This window comes from Limulus polyphemus, unplaced genomic scaffold (assembly GCF_000517525.1).
Source record: "Limulus polyphemus unplaced genomic scaffold, Limulus_polyphemus-2.1.2 Scaffold5419, whole genome shotgun sequence".
Classification (NCBI taxonomy): Eukaryota; Metazoa; Arthropoda; class Merostomata; order Xiphosura; family Limulidae; genus Limulus; species Limulus polyphemus.
In genome coordinates, this window is record NW_013671029.1 from 8,023 (window position 1) to 24,892 (window position 16,870).

General features: G+C 32.7%; 1 protein-coding gene across 1 annotated transcript in view; it reads left to right on the top strand.

The window, feature by feature from the left end:
• Positions 1-16,870, top strand: part of LOC106472555 (tetratricopeptide repeat protein 38-like) — a gene marked incomplete at its 5' end in the record, with an annotated part of 51,119 nt that overhangs the window by 6,616 nt on the left and 27,633 nt on the right. The window contains 5 exons of the mRNA XM_022401113.1: positions 5,085-5,166; positions 5,636-5,813; positions 9,832-10,005; positions 10,825-10,900; positions 11,529-11,648. Of these exons, the coding sequence (XP_022256821.1) occupies positions 5,085-5,166; positions 5,636-5,813; positions 9,832-10,005; positions 10,825-10,900; positions 11,529-11,648 (630 nt within the window). The remainder of the gene's footprint in view (positions 1-5,084; positions 5,167-5,635; positions 5,814-9,831; positions 10,006-10,824; positions 10,901-11,528; positions 11,649-16,870) is intronic.

Sequence of the window (16,870 nt, forward strand, 5' to 3'; positions counted from 1 at the left end):
CATATGTTGGTAGATGACTGCCATGTTATCGATAAGGAAAAGCATTCACTTATGCATTACTTAAAAGTATGTCATTTTTGTGATTTTCTATTAAAAAGAGAATAATGCATGTATGCTTATAACAAGCATGCACTGACACATGCATAGGTACAAGCTAAAATGTATATACTGTAATAAATTTACCCTGTCATTTTGTTGCCTTGAAGTTGGAGTTAATACATTGAAAATGGAGTGTTATTACCTATGATGCATATATTTCTTAGGTGTTACACCTATATCTAAGGGATTTTTGTGGGATACCTCTTCCTCCTTCCTTCCATGTTGGGGCATTTGACATCTTCAGATCTTTCCCTCCACACATGGCTTTTTTGATTTTAGGATCTTCTTGGGTGCGACACTGTCTTGTACCATTTGTTTACCATCCACTTCTAATAGGAACTTATGTTTGGCTCTTTTTCTCCACTGGTGCATTTTTTTGCCTACTCCTGTTCACTTAGCATCATGTGATTTATCTATGATGCTGTATTCTATATTTTTTTTATTGTCCTTTTGTGTCATTGACATCTTTAATCATGTCCATGTTGGGAACATCCATTCTCCAACTTGAATGCATATGGTCGTGATTTCTGTTATTCACTTCATTACAATTCACTATTTTACTACTAGCAAGGTTGTAATGGATTGTGGATGTGGCTTGTATGGAAGTAATTCTCCTTTTGGGTCTAGCACATTTGCAATATTTTCAGGAGGCACTGCATGATTCTTGGTCTCTTGCTACGGTTTCTTTGAATTTCCTATTAACTTTCCTCCTTCCCTCTTCGAATATATGTATAGGTGGTTGAACATATCTCCCACATCATCGGGTTTACTGATTCCTTCTCCTTGTCTGGATTTGTTTCTCTTCCTTGATGCTCATCTCAAAAGTTAGGGGACATGGGTCAATCAGCAGGAGGCTTCAGAACAATACTCTACAGATGAAAGGTCTTACTATGTTAACACCCTGGCACTTCAGGTAGTCCAGTGTGCTTTCATTCATTTTGTTTCTCTTGTTTGGATTTGACTAATGTTTCATTCAGACTATTTGATGGTGATGGCTTATATCATTTTCGAAGGGGGGCACTCATTCTTGTTCTCTTTGTTGTACATATTAGATCTCCCTTTTTAACCCACAAACTTAACATACATCTCCTGGTACATTGTGTTCCAGGTGCTTTCGTTCTCATTGCAGATTGCCTTTCTAGTCCCGAAATATTTTCTTCCAAGGAGTGGCCTCTCAATCAACATATTTTTGGTGGGTCTGCTTCCTGTGGGGTAGTCCTCCATGGGAAGCAGTTGACTCCTTTCTCGATTCCAAGTGACCTCTTTTGTTTTTGGTTTCCAGTTCGTCATTCACTAGCCCTGGCTGTGGATACACTCAGACAGGATTAGATACAGTTTTTAAGTTTGTTTTTGTCATTCCATCAGCCTTCTTCCCAAGGTGATTTTGGTCATCAGTGTCACTTTGGGTCAGTTTTTCTAATTGCTCCTTTCTAATCAGCACAGATCTGGTTTTAGTGGCTGTTTCAGCTCGACATGTTCTTTTTCTTCTGAATCAGTTTTACTAACATTTTTGGGGATCATTTGGAATATTCTTTTCATTATTTCATTTCATGCCATCATTCACCTTTATTCTCAGTCAGATCCAGAGGACCTTCTCTTCCCGTACATGCTCTGGGCTGCTTCATTGGTTTCAAGACTTCTTACCATTTCCCACAGTTTCATTTCCTTACATCACTTCTCTCTTCATGATTTTTTCCCTTTCTCCCTTACCCAATGGTTGCATCTTATGATTCAATTGGCCTTTTTTTCCCTTGTCTCCTTCTTCCAAGTTTTAGATGCATTTGACTTTCCATGTACAGTCTGTTGCACCCTAGCCACTCTTCACATTGGGACACATCCTTTATTTTACCCACATTCAGTTCATAACAGAGATTGTAAATATCATATCTTTTGGCTAGGATCACTGTCTAACTGTTTTCTCTCCCATTGGAATGTGCTCCTTACAATTTTCTGCCCAGATCTGTGACACCATTACCATATCTGGGCAAAGAGTATACCTGGTAGCGAAGTGGTGTGATCTCCCACATATGATCCTTTTATTAGAGGGTCTCATCATGAGGGTGTTCTTTGGATGCTTTTGAAGGATGCTTGTACTTTCTCCCTCACACTGGTCCCTCCAACTATTCAATGTGGGATTCTAGCTATTTATGTGAGCAGAAGTAAGGTACCTTGTCAGAAGTTATAATTTTCCTACACTGAAAATGTATTTCAGACAGGTACTTCTACTCACACTTTCCACCTGTTCTCTTCACTGTCCAGCAGTGTGTGTTTCTGTGCCTGAACTCGAAGTGATAGTTTGGTAGAATAGCACAGAATCTCTCTTCAGTGGTCATTACAGTTTTCTTCTGGCCATCACCATTCTCTGACTTTACGCTTGGCTTTTATGTGGTTAATTTCATGATGTCAGGGATTGACCTCTTGGGTTGCATGTTCATAAATGCGATGCATTCTTCATTGGTTGTTTATCAATGGAAATGGTTTACTTATCGTAAGTGGTCTCTCAGACGTGTTTTAAACTTTCTCGTCCCACTGTGCCGAGCCCGGCATGACCAGGTGGTTAGGGCACTGGACTCGCAATCTGTGTGTCATGGGTTCGAATCCCCATCACATCAAATATGCTCACCCTCTCGGTCGTGGGAGCATTATAATATGATGGTCAGTCCCATTATTCCTTGGTAAAAGAGTAGCCCAAGAGTTGGCAGTGGGTGGTGATGACTAGCTGCCTTCCCTCTAGTCTTACAATGCCAAATTAGGGACAGCTAGTGCAGATAGCTCTCGTGTAGCTTTGCGCAAAATTCAAAACAACCAACCAACCCACTGTGCCACACATTTCTAGATTTCTGACATAGCTATTCCACAAAGGTTTGGAATCTTTGTCTGCTACTTTTAATTTTTTTGGGAGATATAATGTTTTTGACTCCCCAGTTTTGACGTTGCATCTAAAATCTTTTTGGTTTATCCGTTCCTCTAGGTCCTATCCAAGTTCTTAATTGGGATGTCTCATTGATTCTCCATGGCTTATCCACCCTTTGAACCTTTGGCATCAAGTTCCCTATATCACCTTTTGATTAAGACTAAGATTACGCAGTCTACCTATAACATGCAGGCTAACCTTATAGCTTCATTGCCAATCTTGATTGTTCAAAATATTTATGCTGTTGTATACTGGTATTACCAGCAGATATCATGTTCATTTGTAAAACTCCTAAGATCTCTTGCTCCACCCTAATTGCCCTCAGAGTCTGCGGAGCTGGATTTTTCTGCTACAGTGCTTTTTTTTCTCTATGAATGTTTTATTTTCAGTATCAAACTGATTTCTATTGCACATGAGGATGCTCCTGTCATGTGAGATGATTCAGTTCTGGAATCTTTTTCTTCTCCTATCTCCTCATGATTCTGGGTAAAACTAGCTTTTATTCATACACTACACATTATCCTTGCAATTCTCAGTTGTTGTTGTTTTTTTTTGGGGGGGGGGAGTTTAATCTTCCACATTGTTTTTTTACTTTGACTATCATCATCATTTTTCTTTTCTGCATGATATGACTTGTTTTCTTTTCAGACATTCTTTTTCTTCAAAGTCATTTGGCTATTATAGTTCTGATTATTTTTAATTAGGATTAGGATAATTGGCTATTATGGTTCTGATTATTTTTAATTAGGCCTCCCAGCCTCCACTATTAAAATTTCTAATAGTTCCTAAAGTAGAAAAATAACAATAAAACCACCCTAAAAATTCTACAATAGATTACTCCCAACCTCCACTCAACATTGGTATCCTTGGTATTTGGCTTTGTTGTTGTTAAGTGAAGCACAAAACTACACAATGAGCTATCTGTGCTGTGCCCACCATGAGTATTGAAACCTTGTGTTTAGCATTATAAACCTTAACTGGTGGGCATCCTTAAGTGTGAAATGTGAATAATCTGATCCAATGATGAATAAAATTCTCTGATGTCACCCTCCACCCCCCCAAAAAAATTTTTTTTTAAAGAGAAGTCAATCAGAACAGAGTCAATGAGTGAGTTATAGAGACCCACAATGCTTACTTTGATGTTAAGCCATACAAAAATATATGAGTAGATGTAGTGAGCACCAAAGAAAATTACATGGAGGACTGGATGAGAATGATGACCATAAGCAACTAGAAATACTAGAATTCTAATCAATTCCTGCTAACAAATTTCCCACAAATGGGAAACAAGATAAAGTGATATATCGGAAAGACAAAAATGAAGCAGGTTTTGTTTTATATGGAAGACAAATGCTTGAAAGATGAGTACCTCGCAACAAAGCCTAATCGATGAAAGTGTTAAAGGATAATAAAACCATGTGATAATAGAAACAATATCAGTGACATCCATAGGTATGCAGACATCAAATAACATATCTAATTAATAACACTACCCTAAAAATATTTCTACTAAAAGTTTTTTTTTCTACTTTTAATATTAGAAGAACTTTTAAGGGTAACTAACTGCCTTCCCACAATTCGCTGCAGACAGTGAAAGGCAGTAGGAGTTGAGAAGTTGTGAGTATAAGCACTCTACTCTGCACCTTTATTTGATTTTCCACAACCACTAACTAGGTTTTCATCTGTGATTGGATTTTGTCTGATAAATGGAATATCCACAACGCTTTTGGGTGCTATCACCACAGACAATTTCCATTATGATTTTAAGTTTGCAACTGGAAAATTGCAATGAAATTTTAAAATAAAAATAATTTTAAGGCTTAATTTATATTAAATAGTGCTGATTTTAATTGCCTATTTACAACTAATGTAATTATAATAATAATAGTTTTGAAGCTATTTTCTTTATTATATCTATGTATATGTATGTGTGTGTGTAAATTTTAGTATGATCTTTAAAATTCAGAAATCTCACACAAAGTCTTCAGACTTTGAATATTTATCATTTAAGTGAAAAAATAACAGAAGCCTTATAGCTAATTTGGTTTGTTTTAAATATCCACACTCTTAGTTTTTAGGATGGTATGATGATGATACATTTGGTGGTTTGGAGAAGACACTAAAAGATATAAAAGTGGCTGATCCAGAATTTGGTAAGATAATCACACCCAAATGACTGTAGCATAAAGATGCATGATATTTCACTTCAAACCATATTGTTTCATTAAATGTAATATTATTATGAAGACAGTTTATTTATGTTTTTATTTTGATAAGTATTATACATTTTAGAGTGTTCTAGCCATCTATCATGCATTAATTTACATTTTAGAAACTAAAGATTATTAATGTCCTTTCCATTCAAATGCTTAAAAACCAGTTTAGTTATATCAAGATTCTAAGTGTCTAACTTTTCTGCATTCTAAAAAAATAATAAAAAGTAATTGGTCTTATTTGTAAAATTTCTTATGATATTTCAAACATATATGAAGTAAATATATTTTTTCTAAAGCTGTTCTTTTTTTGTTCATATTAATGTATTTATTTCAGCCTGCAGTGTATATACTATACATATGTAATGGGATATCTGAATATCTAACTAATATCACTTTGTTTCCATAGTGATGGGTCATGTGATGTCCATAGGCTTGGACCTGATAGGAACTGGAAGGACACTGCGATTAGATAATAGGTTTAAACTAGAAATGGAAAACATTGAATCTTTAGCCAAAAAACAAGCTAGTATTTTAACTCCAAGGGAACAAAGTCATGTTAAGGCTGTCCAGTTATGGGCTGATGGGTAAGAATGATCTTGTTAAGTTAGCAAACAGTATCTCTTAGGTGCAAATATACAATACTGTTACAGTCATAAACTGTGTCTTTCATGTATATGGTGATGATTGTAGGTAAAAAATGATTAACTAATTAGAAAAGATAACATTAAAATCTAACAAGTACAGTAATGAGGAAATAAAGGGTGGAAATATAAAAGAATTGTTAAGATTAATTGTTAAGATTGCTGTAACTTTGTCCAGATGATATTTCTCCATGATTGAAAGGTAGTCCAAAATACTTTTGCTTTTTCAGTGGCTTGTAACTTTTTTTTATATTTTTTTTCTAATCAAAAGGATGGTTTAGATTATTGAATTGTGTTTCAAATATGGATTGACTAGTGAGGATGATTTTACTTAAGGAGTTTCACCTTTCCAAGGTGAATGGATTAGTTAAGGTAGTATGGGTTATAGATTAGTGCCTTTCATATGTTGGTTGGCTATTGATTACAGTCACACATAGGCAATATATGGCCTGTTGTGATATTCAGGTACATTGTTTTCAGAAACAAAAGTATCATATTCCACAGTAAACAGCAGATTTAGAGAATGTTGAGGATAGAATAAGTTGAACATAGGCAGAAAAAGAAAAGAAACAGACACAAGTGAATGAGTAAATTCAAAATATTTATTCTCACACAAAGTCATGTTGTGGTCTTTAAAATCTGACTGTCTAGCTTCTAAGCTCATTACAGACAACCTGAATTTGGTTGCAGAAGCAGGTAGGAAGAATGTGTCTTCAGACATGTGCAAGGAGAGTAATTATGATATATCGATTTTGTAACACAGAATTTAATGTTCCTAGTATGATATCTCAGAATTCTGGATTATCTATTTCAGTGATCATTCCCATTGTACCCATAAGGGAGACAAATACCTAGCATATACTAACACGTACATATGTCGTACCACTCATCAACTTCAGTATGATCTACACTACACTGGAGCAATTACAAAAAAAAGAGAGTCTAGCAAGTAATAAGACTTACTTACTTATTGTACAATCTTTGGCTCTTAGGTAAAGGATTATGGAAGGGTGAAACACAAGAGTTCTCTTTTAGTGTAACATACTAAATATACATTGACAGTGTTTTTGAAGCTTGTATTTTTGGTGGGCACTAACTGATATGATCTGATTTAGCTTGTAAACAGTTGCTTCTAATATCAACATATTAATCCAGCCATGTCTGTTGAGCATCTTTCAAGTGTCAAGGGCACACCTACATATCAAATTCCAATATATGAAAAAAATAATAATTCTAACTCTGTTTCACCAATTTTGAAATTCAACAGTATTTTAGAATAGATATTTTGACATATTGTAACATTAATTATTCTAATTTGTAAAGAAAAGTGAAAAAGAAATTTTTAAAGTTTGGTTTCTACAGTACTCTATCATCTTTTGAGAATATAATTTTATTTCTTAAGTGATTTTCCATATTAGTTATTTGTTTGATTTCTACAGCTTTGTTCCCACCCTTTTATGTTGTCACAGTATGTGGTCTGAATAATTACAAATGAAGTCAGCATTGAAAATATCTACATGCAAACTTCAAATTCCATTGGATTGAGCAGACTATAAATTAGTTACATTGATGTAGAATGGTATGATCAGTAATTAATGGTTTTATGGAAAGTGCCTAGACCTGCAAGGATGAGCAAGGGAATCTAATGGGAACTTTAAAAGATTTAGTATCTGGGAAGTTTTTATAGATACTTCTTCAAACATTTTTTTTTCTGAAAATGTTTTTTGTATTAAATTACACGTGTAAGGAACTTTTATTCTAAGACAAGACATCAAGTAAACTTAGTTTGGGTAAAGTAGACTTTGTCAAAATATTCCATTTGTTAGCAAAAGTATTGATGTAAAATGCTCTATCATTGGGTGGGTTCTTTAGGTAAAAATAATAACAAGTCCAGCCCATGTAATGACAACAAATTAGTTTATTTCTTCGATAACATTTTACTAGATGCTACATTCACTTCTTGGTCTAAATTCACAAACAGTGTTTCAACAGAATCTCAATGTGTAAGTCAGTAATAGGCACTGAACTAATTAACTCACTGAATACTTCATTATTCATTGATTCACAATAGGTGATGCCCAATCTAGGATTAATACTCTTTGAAAGTTGTTTTACAAGTGGGAGTCATCTGGCTAACTGCAGTAGTGGGACTGCATCATCAGTATCAATCTAAATTTTGGAACTTGATTTGATAGTAGGCTGAAGTAGTCCTGGAAGATCCTCTAGTCACAGATGCCATAGCAGTATATCCTTTTTGATTTTTAATATTAAATTGTGTCTTATCTTGGAATTTCTAATAAACACAGAAAATGGTGTGGATGTCTTAATCTTTCCATTTATCATTTCATTTTCCAAATGTTGTTTTCTGTCATTGATGTTCTTTTCTACCTCATTGGTCTTGCTGTTATTTTCTACACATTATAAATGTCTTTTTGTACTTTGTTGATGTCTTTTTGTACTCAGTTATTGTCATTTTAAACCTGTTCAATTTATTTGCTGTTATACCTCTGTAAATCTCTGTAAAGAACTTCATCAATCTTTTTTTTCAATTATATCTACTTTTTGTTCTTAATTCTACTTTAAGTATTATGTTTTTTTCTTTTTACCCCTCTCTTGAATTCCAGTCTCTTTTCTCTTTGTATTTGTCTGATTTTCTGTTTCATTCTTCTAATTTTTAGTCTTTCTTGGTCTTCTTTTAATTTTTGGTCTCATTCTTCTAATTTTCAGTCTTTTAGTTTTCTGTATTTTTCATCTTGATTTGTGCCCATTTTGTTGTCATCTTGAAATTTAATCAATTTATTTTATTTTCACTAAAATAATCCCACTTTGAACACTTGTGTTTGTAAGTGTTCTATCATTGATTGGGTTCTATTATGGTAGTTGGCAAATACCAACATATTGATAGCAAATTAATTTTTCTTCAATAATATTTGCTACAGCTATCATCACTTGTAGGCCTGACTTCATAAACAATATTTCAACAGAAAATCCAAACCTAATGTTCACTTAACATAATTATAAAACTATTTTCATAATTTACACACTAACAAGCATATTTGTTAACTGAATCATGGGTGAATAGATGCAATAACTGTCACTGACAGAAACTGAACTCATATAACTTGATTCATATTCAATAACATATTTCTTTTGATACTATATCTTGCCAATTTTAGCAATCACCACTTCTAGTTATAAATTAAATCATAAGAAACACTGCAGAAAACTAACATAGATTTATTGTAATCTACAAGAACTTTCACAAAGGCATCACCATACCATTTATCAAGCTAAATAATAATACTGTTGTCAGCTACATTTTCGATATTTTAATTGAAATGTTTGTTTGCTAGAGGAAGTTAATCATGATAATGGCATAAAGATCTAGAAATTTCATGTAGTAAGCAGAAAATGAGAATAATATAAGTTCTGAGTGAGTGAATCAGTAATTGGTAAAGTATTCAGTGAGGTAATAAGCGAAAACTTACTGGATATAATTAAATGGAACTTTATAATCTACAATAAAAATTAAAGTTCTAATACAAAAAGATGATTTTTTAATGGTTTTTCTGTCTCATAACATAATTTGGGAAATTTGTCAACATAAAAACAATAAACTAAATCAGTTTATATGAGTTGTTTTATACCAAAAGTAGATACTGTTTAGTAAGTTTGTGTCAAGTTTTTGCAGTTTGTTTAAAAAAAGCATTTCTGCTGAGAGAAGATAAAAATCAAGGGATATAAGTGACACCCCACTAGTTCCAGATTGCTTTAATAAAGAAGGGTTTACCTAGTGAATATTTGCATCCAAGCATGGATTGATTGATAAGGTGGTTTTTGTATAGTGATTGGTAAATATTATTCAGGTAAGATTCAATACAGCTATTATGTTGTACTTTGTAAACAATGTTTATGCCTATCACCACTCTAATCTAAATACTATAACTATTTTTATTTTTAGGTTTTTGGATGAAGCCACTAATGTGTGGGAAGATATACTTGTGAAACATCCAACCGATATTTTTGCTCTCAAGATGGCTCATGACACATACTTTTATCTGGGCTACCAATCCCAGATACGAGATTCAGTTGCTAGAGTTTTTCCACACTGGAAACCAACCACTCCACTTTACAGGTCGGTTAAGTAGTTGTAATATAATTTCCTGTAAGATTTTTTGTCTGCTTATACCATTGGTTATATTAATGTTGGCCTAGTTTCATAAACATAAGAACTAAAACTAATTGGGATTATATTCTTCAGCTTTTATATTCCGTGTAATGTGTTTGATACATTTGTGATTATAAGCTAAAGCTTGAGTGTGTAACAGATTATTTCCTAAATGTATTTTCAATTTTAAATCTTTGAGCAAATTGTTATAATGCTTGACTGTAGATTTGAGGTTCAATTGTTTGGGACTATAGTATTGCAGAAAAATTCTGTTCCACACTCTGAGGCCATGGATGCACTTTCAGAGTAATGGCCCAATCCAGCTATTCAAGTATAGTAGCTCAAGTGCTGGTAGTGTTCACTAGCTGCCTTCCCTCTAGTTTTACCACATGAAAATTAGGGATGGCTATCACAAAGTCCTGGAGTAGCTTTGCATGAAATTCATTGAATAAACAGGCAGTGTAAAAGCTTAAACAAAAGGCTTGGTTTATAAGCCAAGAGAAATATCTTGAAATACATATTTACAACTGATCTGCTCCTCTAGGATCATTAACTGTTAAACCAGTATTGAAAAGATTGAGTGAAAATTATGTATAGGTGGAAGGGGGGGGTCATGAAGAACAAACTTTAAGAAATTATAGTTCTGAAAGAAACATAATATGAAGTGACTAGTTTGCAGTGATGCTGAACATGTTAGAAGCTGCTTTGAAATAGAATCTTTAATAATTTTTTTATTTTATTTAGGACATGCTTTCCTTTGTAAAATATTAATTTTTGTCTTTACAGTTACCTTTATGGTATGTATGCTTTTGGATTGGAAGAAACGAACTTTTATTCTAAAGCAGAAGAGATTTCTCAAAAGGTTTCTTAAGTTTCAGTAACTTTATACAATTTCTAATTAACTCATGTCAAGTTATTTGTTCAGAGAATTTGTGAAATTATTGATTATCTTTGGAATAACAAGTTGATCAAAAAAATTATCAATCAAACGAAGTGTTTAAAAAATAATCTGTCACTTATGGCTAAAGTGTATTTGTAGTTTTCACAAACTTCTGAAATATATTATTTGTTTCTAATAATCGCTGTGTATATTTCCTATTTGTGTTGCATTGATTTCTTAACGTGTTTGATATTTTATCACCTATAAAAAAAATATGAAATATTTTATAGTTTTTTTAAAAATTTAATTAAGCTTATGAATAGGTATTCTTATAATAATGAACTTTAAGTAGCTGTAATTACTGGACTTACACAAAAGTTAGAACTACTGTTGCTAATAAGGTAGTTAAAACAACCTTAATTAGAACTCTTGTTTTGTAATAACAGTATAGTTTGGTATTATTTTTATATTGTTTCTAATTTTACTATTATTAATACTGTTAAACTGATATAACAACTAAAGCATACATTTGTGATAACGATGTACAAATAGTAAATTATTCAGGTACAATTTTCTGGTCTAACTTCTCAAAATATTGTGTTGGTTTCAGGGGTTGGAACTTAATCCAAAAGATGCTTGGGCCACCCATGCTCTTGCTCATGTGTTTGAAATGGAAGGTCGTACCAATGAAGGAATTGCTTTCATGAGTTCAACAGTGAAGAACTGGGAGGTTACATAAATACTTAAAATTGTCTTAGATTTATCTTATTGTATTAATATATATTTTTAACATCTCAAAAATATTTTTGTGTTTGAGGAGGATACTAATATTGTTTCTCAATGTTAGTTTTTATTCACCAAAGTAAATAATTTACTTAAAGGTATTAATTATTCAGAGAACTTAAGTTCCTCGTGTAATATTTCCACAAGATACACACTCCTAGCAAGTTATCGTGAAAATTACAGAAAATACCAGCTATGCAAGGACTTTGCATATCATTTGCATTGTTTGTTTCATTTCATCTAATTATTTCAAAATATCACCAAATATTAAAATGAATGACTATTTCCATGTTGTTGTAAATTTTAAAGTTAAATATGTATAGCAAACCTAGACAGCAATATCCCAAACCCTCTTGATTCACCCACCATTAAGGGGTGTGTCCTTTTATAAAAAAAAATTAAACGTTGATATGTATTTTTAGTGATCCCTTAAATGTTCAAATCAATTTTCATGTAAATCCATTCTGAGTGATTTAACTGAGTCTTCCTAGTGTGTGTGTGTGTAAAGTAATGAGACTGGACAAAGTTGGCAAAAATTATAATACTCTATTATTGAACAAATGAAAAGAAAATGTAGCATATGCAGTTGCGTGCATGAGAACACTGTCACTTCTTCTAGGCTGTGCTTGTAGTCCCACATAAAGACTCTGTCACTTCTTCTAGGCTCTGCTTGTAGTCCCACATAAAGACTGTCACTTCTTCTAGGCTGTGCTTGTAGTCCCACATAAAGACTGTCACTTCTTCTAGGCTCTGCTTGTAGTCCCACATATTTCTTTCTCTTGGGATAGACTTCCATCAAACTAAATATGATGATCTTAAAATAAGGTCTTCACTCCATAATCTCCTAGCTCAACAGCACAAAAAAGCATGCTAGAATTCAACAGGTAAATTTTATTTTTTTAATCCAGTTGAAAACATTCCTATTGATCTTTGTTTTCTCACAGTAAAGATCGACTGTACCATTTAATCAGTCATAGTAAGCAAGAAAAGAATGTTACAGTGTGAATCCTCTTCATCAGATTAGATGTTAACTGCTATAGAGAACAAAACAACTAAAACAAGGTAGTCTTAACTTTCTGGACCATGTATTGTAAATATTACAGCACAGAAATTAAATAATCTAAAGATTTTAAGGTACTCTATATCACCAATCATTTTTAAACTCATGATATAGTGACAGGGCATGTTAACGTTATTCCTAGGAACACTTACATACCACATGGACATCACAAACCCTGTAATAGTGGTTTACAACTGATTATAACACAGTTTTTGTGTATAACATAAAAATACTATAATGGAACCCTTTAATGATAATTTAAAATGAAATACTACACAATTTAATAAAATAATTAAAAATAAAACCATTTAACTATGCTTTAAATGAAATAAAATATGCCTCTTCCTTGATAAAACATGATGATTGGAGTCCATGATTTTAGATTGCATGTTATGATTTCATCGTACAAAATTCACCCTCCTCACTATTTTGCCAACTAACTATTTATTAATTGACTTCCATGTTCCTATCTCTATTACACAGTTGTTACATGAAATTTGTGTGTAATGAGAATTAATCTTCTACTTTTTACATTATGCAAAGCTAATCAAATTTTGAATCTTAATGTATTGTAAATGTATATGTTAGATATTTTCATATTTCTATTGAAAATAGTATTAATATCTTAACAGATGTTAAGACACATGATCGTGTGAACATTAGAAGGCAGTTGTTTTCATTTGATCTGATATGATCTATGGCAGTAGTTCCCAAACTTTGATAACCGACTTTTCTGTATTGGTGGACCACCTCCCATTAAAAATAGTTTTTATCGTGTAACTGGTATCTTATTCGTATTTTACTACCTTTACAGCTTGATTCTAGTTTTAAGAAAAAACAATGAAAAGAGATTTGAATAAGCAAAATAAAAAAACAATCTTACAACTTACTTTAATGTGAAGGATGATACATACTGCTTTGCTGAAACAATCTTTCACATTTCTGGGTCAATGTCTGACAGTTTCAAATGAAGAATCTGCTCCACATTTATCTTATTTCTATACTTTGAGAGAAACCTTGCTCACATAAATAGGTTGTAGGAAATGGCATTAAATATTTTACTGCTTTAAATTAATTGCGGCACTAATGTGCACACTGTAGTAATGGGTCAATCCAACTAGAAACCAACTGTCTTGTTTTTGTGATTGGCAGGCAATGGTGCCAGGCGCACAACGAATTTACATAATTTAATTTATGTTAATTACAATTATTACTATATTAGTTTTTTTAATGTCTTAGCATTTTATTATATTCTTTACTTCTTCAATAAATGGTAATTTCATAAATTTGATGTATTACTGCAGACCCCCTTAACTACTATTTCAGATCCATAGGGACCATGGACCACAGTTTGGGAACCTCTGATCTATGATGAAACTCAGCTGATTAACACCAAAAAGCCTAAAGAGATTCATGAGGATTGTGCTGAAATAAATTGCATTATATTGAGTCAGTGGTATACATTATATCAATACAAGAAACACCCTTCAATAAAGAAAAAGCAATTTACAAGTACATATTCATATAAACATCAACTAAAAGTAAAAATAAAATAAAAAATATCGAGCTATTCTGTCCACTTTAAGAGTGGATAGTCTAACAAAATTGCAAAAGGAAAACAGAGTTGAAACCCGTTAACTTTGATTTAACATAATTAATTTTTTTATGTATGCAAAATATATACTCCAGAAAATTGTTGAGGCTTCTCTGCTCATCTTAACCCTGCCAGAAGAGCCACCATTGTCTTCTATTTGGCAGCAATGAATGCCTTAAGGTCTGCTTGGGCCTTTATCAGGTTTTGCTCATTTTCAACTATTCTGTCCCACAGATGGAAAATTAATCCTTTGTTTCAGCTGATTATTTGTACAGTTGTAGAGTGCCTAGGCTTCCATTTATTCAGCTGTCATCTCTTGGCAATAGTGCTTGAGCTCTGACATGAGCCAATTAGTGATCATCTTTGTAACCTTGAAGAGAGCTCAATTCTTGACTATTCTTGGATGTCTCATTGTTTCTTCACATGTGATGTCTTGGATACATGATACATGCCCTTCAGAGTACTCTGACAGATCTATCCTACAAGGTTGAAGCTTCCTCATCTCTCTGGCACATTTATACCACTTTTGATCTGGACTTCATTGCTGAAATTGAAATATTACTATAACTTGTCCTTGGATGTTCTTCCAGATGCACCTAATGCCAGAAAGCTGTTAGGCTTTAGAGTTTAGAATATAGTGATCCTGTTGAAGATGTGAACACATCTGTTGTTTTTTTCTTATGGTCATGCCCACCCTATAATGGATCAAATGGCTGGGCCTGTTTTTAGTTTTCATCTTATTGGTCAGTGTCAACATCAGTATTGCTCCCTGTTACAGCAAAATTCTTGAATAAAACAACTGCTTTCGTTTATGTGTGGCACCCTCCATCTTAAGCACACAATTTATGTGAACTAGTCAATTTCTTTATTTTAATTTTGAAACTGTAGTCAAAGGCTAAAGGTACCTAAACCTATAAATATATTTGCACTTTCTATACAGTTAACTTTTTGATATAGCACTTATTCACAATTAGTGCTAATTTAAACTCTTGATATTTTGTAACTATACACTAATTACCAACCTGTTCAATATGGTAGAGTGCCCAGTGCCAAAAATTGTGACAAGCCAATAAGTTGCTTGGCTAAATTCAAAAATGAAACAAGCGTTAATATAATGATGCAACCAATAAACTCAATATTACTGTAACAAAATGCCAATTCCATAGTTCAGGATATAAAAAAAACCACTAGAATTGGCTAGAATTAACAGTCAAGTAATTATCATTAAACTGAAACCAAAATCAAAATAATTATTAGTTGACTGCAGAGTAATAGCACTAGTAGATGTGGCTTTAAGCTTCACACACATACAGACAAGCAAACAATATGACATGAACCTAAAAGAATGTATTATTAACTAGTAAAGTAATATACAGTGTAGCAACTGGCTGAGCCAAGGGCCTGATGCTACTGGATTTAAGATATATGATGTTTACAAACAATTTCTAGCACAGAATCACTACAAATAATCATTATATTCATTTTAGTTCTTGTGAACTTGCATTCAATTTTTATTAACACTTGTTTTTGTTCTACTAGGAGCAGATTTTTTTTGCAGCAACCAGCAGATGGCCATGATGTTTTTATTTTCATCAGTATATCAGTGAAGCATGGATATTAAGTAAAAATGTTGAGGAAATCAATAATAACACTCTTTCAGGTGCATTCAATGATTCTAATTCAACTGACTTGAGATTTATTCAGTTAAAAATTTTTGTTTTCCATTAGAGGAAAAATTTGCATTAAATATCTTGAGAAATAAAACTAGTGTTAATAGTGATCAGGAGTACTTTGGATTTAGGAGATGGCAAAGATGATGGTAGCAAGTTTGGCTGAATCTTAAAAAAATTCAATGGTATGTTTTATATGTCCATTTAACTGATAAAATAAAAAAAAAGTGTTGATATATTAGCTTAAAATAACTTTTGGTTTAAAAATTACTTGTAATATAATCATAAACATAAGGCATGGAAAAATCATACAAGGTAGGGGAAGACAATACACATTTTATTTGGAACTACCTTAATAAAGCAGGGACCAAGGTAACAATAAAGATTATTTTCTTTTGAAATTAAGTGCATTATGTTAAATTTTTCAATAGTTTTTTTATGAACTGTTCTTGCATTTTGCGTGCATGGATCGTGAAATGTCATCTCTGAACCACATAGAAGGCAGGAACAGTCCACAAAAATCTACTGAATAATGAACATGATAGTTACAAGTTGCCTGTGAAATAAGAATTCAGTAAGAATTAAAGCTATAACAATTACATGAATGCATAGATTATTGAAAATGTATAGTGTTAAAATTTTATATTTATTTTCTGAAAATACAAATTTAGACATAAAAGATATAACACAATATGTTAGTAAGAAAATATGAAGTATAGAAAGTAATATTCGCCTCCCAGTGGCACATCGGTATGTCTGTGGACTTGCAATGCTAGAATCCGGGTTTCGATACTCGTGGTGAGCAGAGCACTGATAGCCCATTGTGTAGCTTTGTGCTTAATTAC